Source organism: Ascaphus truei, chromosome 18 (assembly GCF_040206685.1).
Source record: "Ascaphus truei isolate aAscTru1 chromosome 18, aAscTru1.hap1, whole genome shotgun sequence".
Classification (NCBI taxonomy): domain Eukaryota; kingdom Metazoa; phylum Chordata; class Amphibia; order Anura; family Ascaphidae; genus Ascaphus; species Ascaphus truei.
The window spans coordinates 13660771-13675607 of NC_134500.1; the positions used below are offsets into that span (position 1 = coordinate 13660771).

The 14837-nt window shown below is 46.9% G+C and overlaps 1 protein-coding gene across 1 annotated transcript in view; it reads left to right on the forward strand.

Annotated features, from left to right (window-relative positions):
- ATP8B4 (ATPase phospholipid transporting 8B4 (putative)) overlaps nt 1-14837 on the forward strand; it is a 138334-nt gene that overhangs the window by 89041 nt on the left and 34456 nt on the right. The window contains exons 12-13 of the mRNA XM_075575622.1: nt 884-972; nt 1442-1638. Of these exons, the coding sequence (XP_075431737.1) occupies nt 884-972; nt 1442-1638 (286 nt within the window). The remainder of the gene's footprint in view (nt 1-883; nt 973-1441; nt 1639-14837) is intronic.

Below are 14837 nucleotides of genomic sequence, written 5' to 3' on the forward strand. Positions count from 1 at the left end.
AGAAAAATTAAAAAAAAGTGGTTTCACTCCGGTTCTGCCAATCCGATCGGGTTGTCAAAAAAACCTCCAACTCGTATTTTGTTTACAACAACTGCTATTCATTTAGCTCCGTTATGCAAAGCGCTTCTAGAAACGCGCATTTTATTCATGCCACCTCAAAGATGGCGCTATTGGTATTGCGAGTTACATCCAGGGCCTGAAATATGGGTATGGCTGAGCGAACAAAACCTATAAATCAGACTGGGGGTGGAGTTAGCACCACGCCAGGTCATTCCGCTTCTAACGCGCGCACTACCCGGGAGCTTTGCCGGTTACACCGGGCGGTTTGTCACTTTTTCAAGAAGCGGTTGGCAACAGAGAATAACGTTATTTCTCAGATTTCATTCCGCTCCTCCTGAACACGCCAAACCCGCGCAGTTTGGCACTGACAACTTCCGAGCTACGAGAATAGGCCCCAAAGATCCTTATTTCGTAAAGTGCGAATAGCGGCAATCCAGTGTTATTGCGCACAAACCATATTGCCTTCAGTGGGGCTTTCCGTGTGATTGCGCCGGATCGCACCTTGCAGAATAAGAACCACAAGAAGTCATTCTAAATTGTCGGAAACAGCCGATTGGGCCTTTTTTTCTGCCTGAAATTCGCCATTGAAGTCAATATAGATTAAGCCACATAATCCCTTATTCTATAAGGTGTCATAGCACAGGAAAAGAACCGTTAACGTCAATGGGCCTTTTCTTGCGATAGCATGTCATCTGCACTATCACACCTTACAGAATAAGGGCCACCAATTTAATTTACCGGTTTTGCAGTAAATGTGAACCTTCCAACACATTTGAGTTCATTACTTAAGGTTGAAACTGAGCTGATTTTTGTTTTGTTGCAGGCCCTGATACTAAATTAATGCAGAACAGCGGTAAAACGAAATTCAAAAGAACGAGCATTGACCGGCTAATGAACACACTGGTATTATGGGTAAGTCGCTCTGCAGTGATCAGGAGAAAGCAGCAATGTGGTATTTATCTTTTAATCTAATCTCAAAAAATACTGGACACAATAGTGAAAGGAGTGACGGCGCACACACGCGCTCGCTCCATGCTGTTTCCTCCTCTAGGCCCCACCCCCAGGCTCCTGACACCTCCTCCTGATTGGCTGCTGCAGGGTAATGCAGCCAAAACCAGGATGGAGGAAGCTTCTCAGCCCCCTAGCAACAGCCCGGCTCTCTCCCTGCTCCGGGAAATCCAGCGGCCTCCCCAAGCCGGTCAGGTCACAATGTCCAGAGAGGTAACACCGGTATACACATACATGTCCAGTGTTACCTCTAATTATTTACTGGATAGTGTCCAAATAAGAGGACAGTCCAGTTCAATACGGGACCCCTGCCGACCCCCAAGTAGAAGTAGTTGCATTAAATAACCTGTCCCGCTCTTTCTTTTTGTTACAGATTTTTGGTTTTCTGATCTGTATGGGGATTGTTCTAGCAATAGGAAACTCGATATGGGAACACCAGGTGGGCAGTCGTTTCCGAATGTACCTGTATTGGAGTGAGGTGGTGAAGAGTTCTGTATTCTCGGGATTCTTAACGTTCTGGTCATACATTATCATACTGAACACCGTTGTTCCGATTTCCTTATATGTCAGGTAAGCTGAAATGGTTTACAGTACTTTAAAGTGTATGCAATCTGTTGTAGTCATTGTCATTTTGAAAAGCTATCATTTTTGTCTTTGATGTCACACTTTTGCTTCTACTTCGACCACTTAGCACCGTGATGCTCAACTACCCCCCCCCCCCCCCCACCCCCCAACAGGTCAGGTTTTCAGGATATCCCAGCTTCAGCACAGGTGGCTCAATCAGATACTCAGTCGAAGACTGAGCCACGTGTGCCGTAGCAGGGACTGATTGAGCCAGCTGTGCTGAAGCAGGAACTGATTTGAGCTACCTGTGCTGAAGCTGGGATATCCTGAAAACCTGACCTGTTGGGGGGGCTTGAGGACTGGAATTGAGCACCCCCTGTTTTAGCAGAATGACCATGCCACGGATCGCCAACTAGTTCTCCGGAGGCACCAGATCACAAGCCCTGTAGGAGTAGAAGGGATACAAGATTATTTTAATGTCATTTTTAGACACATTTAAATACTGAAACGTTATTATTTTTCAACGTTTGACAAGAATTGAGAACATCGTACTCGCTAACAGCTCCATAAATGAGCAACCAAAGCCGTTTTTCATTTTCTTGAACATAGGTTTAAAGCAGGGGGTCTCCGGAGTTGAACCCCATTAATTGCAGCTCCGGGAACCCCCTGCTTCCCGAGATACCGACCTCTAAAGGGTGTCAGTACCTCGACAAAGTTTTCAGCTCCCACGTCACGCCGGCCAATAGGAAGCCGAACCTCATGACGTCACGCCTTCCTATTGGCCCGCAGGACGCGGGAGCTTTGAAACGCCGCCATTACGTGAGCCCTGCTGGCCGAACGGAGCAGCTACCGGCCTTACCGTCTGTATCTCCAGAAATTAAGGGAGATCAGCTCCCGGGACCCCCTGCTTCAATCCTATGTTAAACAAAAATTGACAACAAAATTGTATGCGTGGATTGCCTTTTTAACTTACAGTGGCGGCCGCCTTTAGTCTCCTGCGGCCGCCACCGCGGGATTTTTAAAAGCGCGGGCAGACGCTGGCTTTTTTCCTTTGGTTTCGGCGCCGCGGGCGCTTTCAATGTTCAGCTCCATTAGCGCTAAACAGAAGATGCGGCTGGCGCGCGCCCAAGTTCGGCAGAAACAGCAAACATCCCCGTATTCATACGGCGATGTTGGAGGTTTAAGGGGCCCGTGACAGTGCAACTGAGTTTCAGTGTGAAAAACTGCACTTGCCTGCCAGAGCAAGTCGTTTGAAACGATCACGAGCAGAGAGTCGTGTAAGGGCCTCATCACAGCCCCGTGCTGGGCGCCAGCTGACGAGCCCCTTTGCAGCCTCTGCTTTCTTGGTTTCTTTAGCTAGGAATCCTTCTTATTGAATTATATCAACACGTCTGTTTCCTTCTTGCTTCTTTCCTCTACAGCTGACAGGTTAGCGGAGGCGGACAGTTTTGTCCACCTCCGTCCGGCACCTGAGTACCCAGGCTTTGCGCACTTCCTGTTTCATAGACACTGTAACATTGTTGCACTGTCCCGATGCAGTTTGCCCATCCTGCTCATTTCCGCGGTGTGTACGGTGCATGTTTCCGAAATGCCTTGGTGTGTAGCGTGGCTGGTTGGCTTAGACTAGAAAAGCGAGCATTCTGAAAATGACATGTTACTTACAAATATATGAAACATTCTTAATACCTTAATATCAATCAGTTCCTCTGTGCTATAAATTGGTATTGCAGCCAAAAAAATCTTCTTCCTGCGCCACATATTAAAGATGGCTTAAAGAGGCAACCAAAGCCCGTGATTTTTTTATTTATTTATTTTAATCATAGAAATTAAGCAGGGGGTCTCCGGAGCTGAACCCCATTAATTTCATCTCTGGGGACCCTCTGCTTCTGGAGATGCCTGTAGCCGCTCCGCTAGCAGGGATCAGGTAATGGCCGCTTTTTGAAGCTCTCGCGCCCCAACAAGCCAATAGGAAGCTGTGACGTTATGCGTTGCGGCTTCCTATTGGCCCACGGGAGCTTTGAAAATCAGAGAGATACCGGCACCCCCTTAGGATCTTAGTATCTCTGGAAGCAGGGGGTCCCTGGAGCTGAAAGTAACAGGATTCCGCTCCGGAGACCCCCTGCATCAATGCTATATAAAAAATACCACTCTGGCTTGGATTGCTTCTTTAACCCTTCCAGTAGTTTCCATTTTCATATATATATATATATATATATATATATATATATATATATATATATATATATATATAATTTAAAGTAAGATTTGCAGGGCCTATTATTTATGGCAGCCATTGCCTTAATCTCTGCATTTTTGGAATCTCCGCTGCATTAATACCTCATTAGGTATGCTCACTAAACCTCCCCTAAAATTAGAATATACTGTGTATTTTGTACAATTGTCATATAGGATTCGTAACATGGTCGTTTAGGCAAAAGAATGTGTCACGGTCAAATGAGATGCAGTTCTTCTTTTCCACTTAGATTGCAAGCTCTTTGGTGCAGGATTTCCCATCCCTCTCATTATGTTGCTCGGATTGTGTTAGAATTGCCTGCACTGTATTGTCTATTTTGTACAGCACTGCTTACACTGTTGGCGCTTCATAAAAATACTGAAATGCCTCTTCACTTGAGACAGGCCGCAGACCGAAACGCTGTGTGGTCTATGGCCCAATAAATTCTTTTTGCATGAAACCCTTGTGCCCTGGGCAATTAATTACATTGGATATAATGCAGGTCTTCCCTGGGACTAAGGCCGCGCTTATAGTGCGCGCGACGGATGACGTCACCCGTCGCCGTCGCCGTCGCCACCCGCGAAACTTGTATTTCACGTCGCAAGCGACCTGGCCATTGATTGGTTCAGAGGCTGTCACATGTGGCGACAGCCTCTGAAAAATAAAATTTGACCGGCTTCCAAATTTCGCGTCGCTCCCGCCGCTCCGTCGCGTCGCGCTTACTATATGCGCACGCGAGGGCGGCACTACATTTGTTTCGCTGCGCCGTCACCGGCACTATTAGCACAGCCTAAGGAGCACCGGTAAATGTATCACAGGTTATTGCTATTTTTCTTTGGTATGCAGCAAACATCCTCACTTTTGCTATATAAAAGTATACATACTGTACCAGTTGGACTGTGGATTTGTAAAAGTTCTGATTGCATTCAGCATCCCCAAAGGAACCTAACTCCCCTGGCACTCACGTCATTCTGTATTTTTGTATAAACACACAGACCTCTCTTGTGTATAAAATGTATTTTTTTTTTACTGTGCCAATGGAAGTGCTTAACGACACATGATCAGATGTCAAGATAAGCCTCGTTTTTCTGCTCAAAATAAGTTTTTATTATGTTGTATTTCAGCTCGAGGTTACATAGGGATTTGTTTGGAGACTTTAACATAAAAACGCATGAGACTGCAGGGAAAAATAATGATGGGATCAGTATAACCCTGATATCTACATTGGTGAAATTGCTCAACTTTTAGATCTAGGTACGGGGACTTCTAAGTGCTAATTTTCTCTGTTTGTGTTGTAGTGTCTTAAATGGCAAGAATCATGTGTGCCAATATAAATAATGTTTTTTTTTTTTTTTTTAATATCGCTGACAGCGTATGCAGCGCTGTTCATATATACGCATTTTTGTAAGCACAACTCTCTGCCCAGAGGAGCATACAATCTATGTTTTTGGTGCCGGAGGCACAGGGAGATAAAGTGGCTTGCCCAAGGTCACAAGGAGCCGACACCGGGAATTGAACCAGATTCCCCCATTGTTTCAATCTCAGTGTCGTTGTTTTCTGTCAGCATCTTGACTCACTGAGCGTATGTATGTATGTATGCATGTATGCATGCATGCATGTATGTATGTATGGATGTATGTATGTATGTAGCGCCATCCATGTACAGAGCGCGTCACAGCAGTAACACACGTGACATAATAATATAACACATATTGGGAATAAGCGCTTCAGGCATAAAACAATAGGAAAGGGAGTCCCTGCCCCGAAGAGCTTACAATCTACAATTCAACATATATTCAAACATGTCACCTCTATTTTAGCATAGGTGACAGCTTTATCTGTCTCGACTCTCACCAAGAGCCTCTTCTTTTCACAGCTTGTGAAAAAGGGGAAAGAAACATTTAGTCCAGTGCAAGGCTCCCTCACACGCATTCAAACCGAAACACGCTGCGTTTCTTCTTATCTCTGTCCAGCTGCTCTTTAACTGTTCTAGTTAATGGGATGGATTCTTTTACACTAACAGCATCTCCAGAACACTTGGAACACTTGGAATAGCCACAGCAATATAATACTAATGAGCAAAAGGAAGAGTTTAAGGAAATACCAACCATTGTCTCTCTCTCAATGTGTGTGTGTGTACATATGTATACATAGATGCATGCGACTGTCAGTCTCTGCGTCTCTCTCTGTCTCGTTCTCTCTTTCTGTCTCTCTCTTTCGCTCTGTCTTTTTTTCTCTCTGTCTCTCTCTCTGTCTCTCTCTCTCTTTTTCTCTCTCTCTCAGACATCTCCTTTTTTGTGTGTGTGAGATATATATAATATATATACTATATATATTATATATGTAATGGGTATTCCACCACCCAATCGCAGATATGATGTGAGTGCGGAGAACCTACTGTTACAAGGTCTGGTGCTTTACCTGTTAGGCTCACAGGAGGGCTGAGCTTCCGCCACGGGGAATCTGGGGCAAGTATATTATGAGTAACCCTGTACTCGGTGCAGCGCCTCCACCTGCGATGGCTCCCACCAGAGGGGGAGTGGTTCCTCGCAGGACAATATATGTCACTCACAAACACTGGTAAAACAGAACTGGTTTTACTGCATAGCATGAATGTATCATAAATCAGCAGGTGTCCCTCTCTAGAGGAGACACTAACTAATGCGTCTCGCAGGACGCTATCCCCCTTTCACCAGTGATCCCACCCCGTGTCCAGTAAACACACACAAAGTACGTTTCCACGCTTCCTAGTGCGATGATCGGTGTGACTGCGCAGTCACTAGTCCCGGAGTAATAATATGTAGGATCGTTGGTGCACTTGGTGATAAGGGGGTTACCTGCCGAGCACTCCAGTGCTCGGGCCTTCAACGGAGCTTCGTAAAGGATCCGATGACGGGTGAACACAGGAACTACCATCCGGGGCGATCCCACCCGGATGGCCTCGGCAGCAATGATGATGATCGGCGCCCAACCCTCTGGACGAACGCACAACGTCTGAGGAGTCCCTAACTAACACTAATAGTAAAGGTGATGTTCGCTGCTGCTATAGGCCGTCCCTACAGCACAGCAACCTTAAGTGGCTTCAGGGGAAACTCATAGGGGCCTATGGGGTAGCCTGTCCTATGCAGGTGGGTCACTGACCCCCTGCACCCACACTACCTCTCCTGTACCCGCCCGGGTCCCCTCTGACTACTTCTACCTACTACTCCCAACACTCTGCAACAACGCACTGCAACCTGCTTGGTGCCTGCAGCAACGTGCTGCACACACACACGATGCCCTCTTGTCAGCACTCACAGCACTGACAGCCGTGACACTGACAAGACGCGCGCACACACACACGAACCTAAGGGCAGGGTCCCTAACCTGGGGCCGTCCCTTATTAATTACCCACTAATCTGGTGGGGAGTTGGGGCCTGTCTGGGACCTGGGGAAACCTTACGTGGTGCAGGAGCTTCACTTGCTCCCCACACCCTTCCTTCCCCTTCTTACTCCCAGCTCCAACTGACCTAGCGTGGGCTCAGCGCGCGAAATGTATCAAGTCAGCCTCTCTGCAGGGAGATCCTAAGCCCTATTGGCTCCCTGGCGTCACGTGGGGTGCACAGAGGCTCATGGGACTCGTAGTCCCTGCTTAGAGCCTTCCCTGGTAGGCTAGGGTTTCGCGGGCTCTCATCTGCGCATGCGCGAGCTGTTTGGGGTCCTCCCGACACCTGGCTCTCACTGCGCATACGCGAGACAATGCGAAATGGTGGCACCCTCGCCGCCCTGCTTCGGGAGCGCCGGGAGCCCTGCAACGCGATCGCGGCCTTGGCAACCGGCCGCACGCGTCCCCGGCAACCCCCGAGCAGGATCCTGACAGCCCTCACTCTTGCGATCGGCTGGCGGGGCCGCCATTGGACTCGGCGACACCCGCGATCGCCAGCAAGGTGAGGGGGGTGCTGACAGGCAGGGGGGACCTGGCTACATATATATAACTGTTAAATGGTTTGGAAGCAAAAGGTGGCACTGTGTGCTCATTTGCATGTCATTTCCCAGAATCCCTTGCTGCAGTGGAAGCACTGTATCCTGGGGATAATTGTGAAAGGCAGGGTTGCAGACCTGCCTAAGACATGAATGTGCTCACAAGTGATCTTTTTATTTGCTATATGCAATACGGTGGAGGTTTCTTGTTGCCTTTTTCACCCACCATAACTTAAAACGTGATGATATATATATATATATATATATATATATATATATATATATATATATATATATATATATATATATATTGTGACAGAAACCAGGGGATGGTAATAAATTCCATATATAGGGCTCCCAGGATACTGAACAGTTTCTATCCTGTCTGGCCTGGGAGTGCAGCCTTATAATACATGCACTCCATCCCACAGTTTTGGGCAAGCCTGGAACTGAGGGATTTCTGTCACCTGTCATGCTAATTAGAAATCAGGTATGTAAGACTGATTTCCTGTTTGCTCTTCTCTCTTCTCCAGAGCCTGGAAGGCTGCTGAACACAGTGGGGAGAAGCTCCTTCCCCACACAGGTTCAATTGTTCTATTCATTTGGCTAACTCTGCAAAAGTACCTTGTTTTGTTGTTGGAAAGTGGAAAAGCCACTTCCACCCTGAGTTAGGGAAATCTAAGTTAAGTTATCGCTCAGGTGAGCAGTTTTTGTTTTGATGTGTTTTGTTGTATGCACTGTGGCAGTCTCAGTGCCTGGGACTGAATAAACCAGGCACAGCCTGTTTAAAGGAACAGTACGTGACGCCTCCTCATTTAACCTACCCCAAAAGACCGTGTTCTAACCGTCCCTGACAAGCAGCGGAGCCCCGGAGTAAGCTGTTTGTCACATATGGTGGAGAATGCGGGCAGAACACTAAAAGGTCTGGGGGTTAAAGAACTTTTAAAAAAAAAAAAAAAAAAAAGTTTTTTTTCTCTCTCTCCAAACAAGATGGAAGACGTGGTGAGTGCGCTGGTACGCAATGTCGCTGTCCAGAAAGACGTGAATGAAGCCCAGCAACAGGCGAGTGAAACCCAGCGACAGCTGTTAATAAACCAGCAAGAGACTAATGCAATCCTGCAACAGGCGAATGCAAACCAGCAAGAGACAAACCGCTTGCTGAGAGAGGAGCAACAGCGGTTCGCTCAGGGCTTACAGCAGGAACTCGAGATCCTGAGGGGGACTATCAGTAACCTTCCACTGGCAGCGGCAGCCCCAGTTCCGAAAATGACCAGGGCAAGCCACTACCTTCAGAAGATGGGACCCTCGGATGATGTGGAAGCCTATCTTCTCACGTTTGAACGCACGGCACAGAGAGAGGGATGGCCAGAAGCTGAGTGGGCTGGTCTAATCGCACCCTTCCTAAGCGGCGAACCCCAGAAGGCTTACTTTGATCTAGAGCCAGCCGAAGCTAACGTCTATGCAAAATTGAAGTTCGAGATCCTCACCCGCCTCGGCGTAACCACGGCTGTTCGCGCCCAAAGGTTTCACGCATGGTCCTTCACGATGGATAAAGCCACCCGAAGCCAGATGTATGACCTCATCCACCTCGCCCGGAAGTGGCTACAACCCGAGATCAACTCAGCAAGCCACATCGTGGAACGGTTGGTCATGGACCAGTTCTTGAGGAAACTTCCCTCTGCCTTACGCCATTGGGTTAGTCGGAGTGACCCCCACAATGCGGATGAGCTTGTGGCCCTCGTAGAAAGGTACAATGCAGCAGGAGAGCACCCGCAACCCACAGTCGTGGAGCAACCCCACTACCCGAGGTTCCAGGACTCTTCCAGAGACGGTAAAAGGGTACCGGGGTTAAGGGGAGCTGAAGAGCGGCGACCACCTTCACGCAGCACCAGCAACAGTGGTTCGCACACTAAGGGCAATAGCCAACATGGGGAGCCGGGAAAAGGCTCTAAGTGGGACACAGACTATGTACCTAAATGTGTAAATTGTCATGAGAGGGGCCACACAGCAAAAATCTGCCCACTAAATGATGAGCCCATGCAATGCAACAGCGTGGAACCTTATTCGCTGTTGTCCCAATGTATGCGCCCTAGCCCAGAGGACCCCTTGAATAACCATCTGTGGGCATTTGTAAAGGTTAATGGTAGGAGGGTTCGGGCACTTCTGGACTCTGGGAGCATGGTCACACTAGTGTCCGAATACCTCTTGCCCATTAAGAAGAAACAGGGAAACAGTTCACAAAGAATGGCAATTTGTTGTATACATGGGGATAATCATGAATATTCCACTGTTGATGTTTTTTTTGAAACAGAGTTTGGTTCTTTAGATTTCAAGGTGGGTATTGTACCCAAACTGGCACATGATGTGTTAATAGGGACCGACTTTCCCCATTTTCTAAAAATGTGGTCCCCCGCTCAGAATAGCGCCCAGAGTTCAATAGCGGACCATAACGAAGTATTAGAAGAAATAAATCCTTTCCCGTTTTCAGAAATGGAGGTTGACGAGGGCCCAAATAAGAAGGGGGAAAAGGAGGAGTGCTGTAAAATTCCCTTCCCCATCACTACTTTGGTAGGGAATACCCCAAATCAGGATGTTGATCAGACACTTACCACCCCAGAACCGGATAAGACCCTCGCTGACCTAGAGGTCAGTCCTGGGAGTTTTAAGAAGGCCCAGTGGGAGGACCCCACATTAGAGGTAGCAAGGGGAAATATACGGGACCTGAATAGTACTCTTGGCCAACCAGATAGGTCGCTTGCTTACCCCTACTTCGAGGTAGAGAACGACCTAGTATATCGGGTTGATAAAAGAAAATCAGTTACAACTAAACAATTGTTGGTACCACGGACATTCCGTAATGTAGTGTTACACCTCGCACATAGTCATCCATTGGGGGGACACCTAGGGGTGGAAAAGACAAAAGAAAAGGTTCTCCGAAGCTTCTATTGGCCTGGGGTTCTGGCAGAAATTACGAATTATTGTTCCTCATGCCCAGCATGTCAGATCACCGCCCCGTTCAAGGCGTACCGCAGCCCATTGGTACCCCTTCCCATAATAGAGGTACCATTTGACCGGATTGCTATGGATCTAGTAGGACCCCTAATAAAGTCTGCTAGGGGACATCAGCATATATTGGTAATATTAGATTATGCCACCCGATATCCGGAGGCAGTTCCCCTACGTAGCACCTCTGCCAAAAACATAGCAAAAGAGTTAGTAGTTCTGTTTTCCCGGGTTGGAATTCCTAAAGAGATTCTATCTGACCAGGGAACACCGTTTATGTCCCAAGTAACAAAAGACTTATGTAAACTCCTAAAAATCAAGCATCTCAGAACCTCAGTCTATCATCCACAAACAGATGGTTTAGTGGAAAGGTTCAATAAAACCTTAAAGAGCATGTTACGGCGGGCGGTCGATAAAGATGGGAAAAACTGGGATTGTTTGTTACCGTACCTGTTATTTGCCATTAGGGAAGTTCCCCAATCATCCACAGGCTTCTCCCCGTTTGAACTATTGTATGGCCGACACCCAAGGGGCTTACTGGATATAGCCAAAGAGACTTGGGAACACGAGGTTACCCCTTACAGAAGTGTAATAGAGCATGTTGCCCAGATGCAGGACCGCATTGCTGCAGTCCTACCCATAGTGAGGGAACACATGGAGAAAGCTCAAGAAGCACAGAGGAATACGTATAATAAGGGTGCTAGGGTCAGAATTTTTTTTCCAGGTGATAGGGTACTAGTTCTGGTTCCCACCGTGGAAAGTAAATTCCTTGCTAAATGGCATGGGCCATATGAGGTCTTGGAAAGAGTGGGAGAAGTAAATTATAAGGTAAGACAGCCAGGTAGGAGGAAACCTGAGCAAATTTACCATATAAACCTACTCAAGCCCTGGAAAGATAGAGAAGTCTTGTCAACCCTAGTAACCCCAGGTCCGTCAGAGAGTCAAGAAACTGACCCAGAGGTTAGCATAGCTGAAACCCTGTCCGTTCATCAGAAACAAGAGGTTCAGAATTTAGTGAGCAGAAACAAAGAAATCTTCTCTACACAGCCAGGTAGAACTAGCATAATTGAACATGACCTAGTCTCTGAACCGGGGGTCCGAGTTAACCTTAAACCGTACCGAATCCCAGAGGCCAAAAGAGAGGCTATAAGTTTAGAGGTTAAAAAAATGCTAAAACTAGGCGTAATTGAGGAATCCCAAAGTGGGTGGAACAGCCCTATAGTCTTAGTCCCAAAGCCAGATGGTACAACAAGGTTTTGTAATGACTACCGGAAACTAAACGCGGTGTCAAAATTTGATACTTACCCTATGCCCAGGGTAGATGAACTTGTAGAGAGACTGGGCAAAGCCCGATATCTCACAACCCTAGACCTAACAAAAGGGTACTGGCAGGTTCCCCTCACAGAAAGGGCAAAAGAAAAGACAGCCTTCTCAACCCCAGACGGCCTCTTTCAGTATAGGGTGCTGCCTTTTGGCTTACATGGAGCTCCCGCCACATTCCAAAGAATGATGGATAAAATTTTAAAACCACATGCTCGGTATGCTGCTGCCTACCTGGATGATGTGGTAATCCATAGTGAAGATTGGCAATCCCACCTTCCAAAGGTCCAAGCTGTGCTCGACGCAGTTCGGTCTGCTGGACTAACTGCTAACCCCGCTAAATGCACCATTGGTCTGGAGGAGGCCAAGTATCTGGGGTATTCTATTGGCAGAGGTTTACTCAAACCCCAAACACTCAAAGTGGAGGCGATACAAGGTTGGCCAAGGCCAGTTACAAAAAAACAAGTAAGGACCTTTTTGGGGTTAATTGGGTACTATAGAAGGTTTATTCCCAATTTTGCGACTAAGGCAACCCCACTAACCGACCTCACAAAAGCAAGAGAACCACTTATGGTAAAGTGGTCCCCCGAAACCGAACAGGCCTTTAGAAGCCTGAAAGAAGCTCTCTGTGCCCAACCAGTGTTGGTCACACCTGACTTCTCCAAAGAGTTCGTAGTCCAAACCGACGCATCTGAGGTAGGGCTGGGGGCGGTACTCTCCCAGGAGTCTCAAGGTGAGGAACACCCCATCCTTTATTTAAGTAGGAAACTAAATCCCCAGGAGAAAAATTACTCCATAGTAGAGAAAGAGTGTCTCGCAATAAAGTGGGCTGTAGAGACGCTCAAATACTACCTGTCGGGGAGAAAATTCCGGTTGGTCACAGATCATGCACCCCTTACCTGGATGTGTCAAAACAGGGAAAAGAATGCTAGAGTGACCAGGTGGTTCCTAAGCCTACAACCCTTTAAATTTTCTGTGGAACACAGGTCAGGGCACAAACATGGCAATGCTGACGGGTTGTCAAGGATGCACTCCCTAATATCCATGGTCGCTCATCCCTCAGGGTCTGAGCTGGGGGGGAGGATATGTGACAGAAACCAGGGGATGGTAATAAATTCCATATATAGGGCTCCCAGGATACTGAACAGTTTCTATCCTGTCTGGCCTGGGAGTGCAGCCTTATAATACATGCACTCCATCCCACAGTTTTGGGCAAGCGCTGGAACTGAGGGATTTCTGTCACCTGTCATGCTAATTAGAAATCAGGTATGTAAGACTGATTTCCTGTTTGCTCTTCTCTCTTCTCCAGAGCCTGGAAGGCTGCTGAACACAGTGGGGAGAAGCCCCTTCCCCACACAGGTTCAATTGTTCTATTCATTTGGCTAACTCTGCAAAAGTACCTTGTTTTGTTGTTGGAAAGTGGAAAAGCCACTTCCACCCTGAGTTAGGGAAATCTAAGTTAAGTTATCGCTCAGGTGAGCAGTTTTTGTTTTGATGTGTTTTGTTGTATGCACTGTGGCAGTCTCAGTGCCTGGGACTGAATAAACCAGGCACAGCCTGTTTAAAGGAACAGTACGTGACGCCTCCTCATTTAACCTACCCCAAAAGACCGTGTTCTAACCGTCCCGGACAAGCAGCGGAGCCCCGGAGTAAGCTGTTTGTCACAATATATATATATATATATATAAATATATATATATATATATATATAATGGAAATATTACTGTATGCTCATTTACATGTCTTAGACAGGTCTGCAACCCTGCCTTTCACCATTATCAACCAGCACACAGCACTTCCACTGCAGCAAGGGATTCTGGGAAATGACATGCAAATGAGCACACAGTGCCACCTTTTGCTTCAAAGCCATTAACATGGTTCCCTATAGGCTTAAGCTTGCTGCATGGTCACAGCTTTGAGTACAACCAGGGTTAAGATACATAGCCAGTAAACCCACCCGCAGACAGCCGTTTCGACCTTAATGGATCTCATCAGTGTATATATATATATATATATATATATATATTAGTTTTTCCTGTTTTTCCTGTTCTCCTCTGGTATTTTGGACACTAGTTCTGCACCACATACAGTATGCCAATCTCTTTTAGACAGGAGCTCCTGGCATCAGCACACCATTTCAGCAATTTATTGGTCATTTGCAGCTGCAGTTTCAGCAAGACGCTCTTAATGCCTTTTCCATCTGAACATGAGTCATGTTTCAGTCCCAAGGTCCTCTTCAGCTTATTACTTTTACTTGGTTACAGCAACTGCACCAAATCTTAACTACTGTGGTGGGAAGTATTTCATGTTGACGCAGTGATTTGGGACTGTGTTGATTTAATTAAAGGTTTCATAAAGAAAAGGATTTCATTCAAGTTTAATTTTTGAATTTGAATACTTATTTTTTTTTTATTAGACTGGCGGATTAAATGGAAATGCTTTTTGTTGGGAAATGTCTGTGATTGTCCGAGGATAGGAGTCCTCTAATTCAGGGGGGGCTCAACTTCAGTTCTCAAGCCCCCCCAAACAGGTCAGGTTTTCAGGATATCCCTGCTTCTACAAAGTGGCTCAATCAGTCCCTTCTTCAGCACAGGTGGCTCAATCAGTCCCTGATTCAGCACGGGTGGCACAACCAGAGGCTCAGTCACTGAGCCTCTGGTTGAGCCACCCGTGCTGAAGCAGGGATATC